This window comes from Saccostrea cucullata, unplaced genomic scaffold (assembly GCF_032062105.1).
Source record: "Saccostrea cucullata isolate Sc308-1 unplaced genomic scaffold, CSIRO_AGI_Scuc_v1 ctg15894, whole genome shotgun sequence".
NCBI lineage: Eukaryota > Metazoa > Mollusca > Bivalvia > Ostreida > Ostreidae > Saccostrea > Saccostrea cuccullata.
This window is the reverse complement of record NW_026918029.1, coordinates 10,989-13,625: the sequence shown is the minus strand read 5'-3', so window position 1 is coordinate 13,625 and position 2,637 is coordinate 10,989. Positions and strand designations below refer to the sequence as shown.

General features: G+C 35.8%; 1 protein-coding gene across 1 annotated transcript; it reads right to left on the bottom strand.

Annotated features, from left to right (window-relative positions):
* Positions 1–6: 6 nt before the first annotated feature.
* Positions 7–787, bottom strand: LOC134236864 (salivary glue protein Sgs-3-like; the record flags this gene model as incomplete). The annotated part of the gene is made up of 1 exon (XM_062719053.1): positions 7–787. A coding segment is annotated over exon 1 (781 nt), but the record flags the coding sequence as incomplete, so codon positions are not given.
* Between the last annotated feature and the right edge of the window lie 1,850 nt (positions 788–2,637).

Here is a 2,637-nt window from a genome sequence, read left to right as displayed (position 1 = left end):
TGGTACTCATTGGACTAGACACAAATTGTCTGGTACTCATTGGACTAGACACAAACTGTCTGGTACTCATTGGACTAGACACAAACTGTCTGATACTCATTGGACTAGACACAAACTGTCTGGTACTCACTGGACTAGACACAAACTGTCTGGTACTCATTGGACTAGACACAAACTGTCTGGTACTCATTGGACTAGACACAAACTGTCTGGTACTCATTGGACTAGACACAAACTGTCTGGTACTCATTGGACTAGACACAAACTGTCTGGTACTCATTGGACTAGACACAAACTGTCTGGTACTCATTGGACTAGACACAAACTGTCTGGTACTCATTGGACTAGACACAAACTGTCTGGTACTCATTGGACTAGACACAAACTGTCTGGTACTCATTGGACTAGACAAAAACTGTCTGGTACTCATTGGACTAGACACAAACTGTCTTTTACTCATTGAACTAGACACAAACTGTCTGGTACTCATTGGACTAGACACAAACTGTCTGGTACTCATTGGACTAGACACAAACTGTCTGGTACTCATTGGACTAGACACAAACTGTCTGGTACTCATTGGACTAGACACAAACTGTCTGGTACTCATTGGACTAGACACAAACTGTATGGTACTCATTGGACTAGACACAAACTGTTTGGTACTTATTGGACAGGACACAAACTGTCTGGTACTTGTACAGGAGACAAACTGTCTGGTACTTATTGTACAAAACACAAACTGTCTGGTACTCATTAGACTAGACACAAACTGTCTGGTACTCATCGTACGGTTTCACCGTAAGGGGACTAATTAATGCTTGTCCCGCTTTCATTCATGTTCAAAATATTACGAGCAACTAAAGACCTTTAGAAAGCATGAAATTTTAAGGAAATGCAAACTTTTTCTATGACTCATAAAGTTGGATTCACATGCCAAAATTCGGGTTATAAATTCATATATACAATCATGTGGGGAAAGTTCGGAAAATCAATAGGAACAAATGGAGTGCTTGGTAAACAAACAGACGGCAAAGAAATTTAGGCTTTAAACTTTGGTGAAAGAAATATTTAGTAAGAGCAGGAAATAAGAAATATCTATGGCACGCCAAATTCACAAAAATGAGATAAACCTAGTTTCACAATTGTTAAACTAGGTTTATCGACTGTAAACTATAGTTAACAATTCATTAAGTATAGTTAAGATTCGTTAAGTATAGTTTTCATCTGTAAAACTATATTTAACGGTTGTTAACTATAGTTTACGAATGATAATCTAAGTTTATCTGTCTGTAATAAGCGTTAACAATAGACTTTGTTGATAAACATAGATTCACGTTTGTAAACTATAGTTTACAATCGTAAACTATAGTTAAGAGTTGTTAATCATAGTTTCACAAATCGTGAAACTATATTTATCAGATCGTTATCTATAGTTAACGGTTTGTAAACTATAGTTTACAAATCGTGAAACTGTATTTATCAGATAATCTATGTTTTGCAATTGCAAATGATTGTTTTCAGTGTTAAGTATAGTTTACGGTTGTAAAACATAGATTATCGCGTTAACTATGGTTTACGGATGTAAAATATAGATTAACGTTTACAGTCCGTAAACTATAGTTTACAACCGATAAACCTAGTTTATCGACTGTGAAACTATGTTTATCTCATTTTTGTGAATTTGGCGTGCCATAAATATCCTAATCAAACGTATTAAGAGTTATAAGTACAATATCACGTGCTAAACGGTTAATGAAGGACTACAAGAAGGGAGGAGGACAAAAAAAATGGCAAACACTGAACCAAAGGACGATTACTCAATACATGTAGTATACTCACTCGATCCTAACGTCATCATGGATTAAGCAAAATCAAGATCGACTAGAGGTACTGAGAGCAATGAGCTTACTAAATAATACCCCAACCCCACCCCCGCCTCTCATATTAATATATAATGGCAAAGCCCAAGTTTTGCTCTGGGGGACCAGAAATATGTGTCCGATCAAAAAGTAAAATAGGAAGTCACAATGGCACTATGTAACCAAGATTATGTAAGTCTCATTAAATTTCATTCTGTGGTAAAAAAGGAGTTGCGGATAAGAGATGGGTACCCCAAACGTAACAGCCGGACGGACATCCCGATCGCTTGATACTAGTAAACTGGAACCCTTCCTTTTTCAAGCGGGGGTATAAAATAAGTAATCACATGGCTAAAATAAATGCTGAATTTATTCTCCATCTACCTGACCATATTACAAACGTCTAGGGCGTCAAGTCCTTTACTGCAAAATACTAAATTATTATTTGATAATTAATTACGTCAATTTATTTACAGTAAATTTAAAGGAAAAGATAAAATTAATGAGTAGAAAAGGGGGAGATTGAACCACAAGCGAAACAAGTGTCAGTTGCATGATTGGCTGGTGGCAGAATACTTTCAAGAATTATTGTTTTATATGGACTTTGATATTGAATACTGTTCGTTATCTTCATATCCTTCGTTACATGTATGTACATAGAAAAGATAAGAAACTGGTTACTTTGTAACCTCTGTTTGGTTTCGTCAGTTTCACAGATAAGAGGTAAAAAGCTAGTAACGATTTGAACCTAACAGGGTATTTGATACATTTTAAA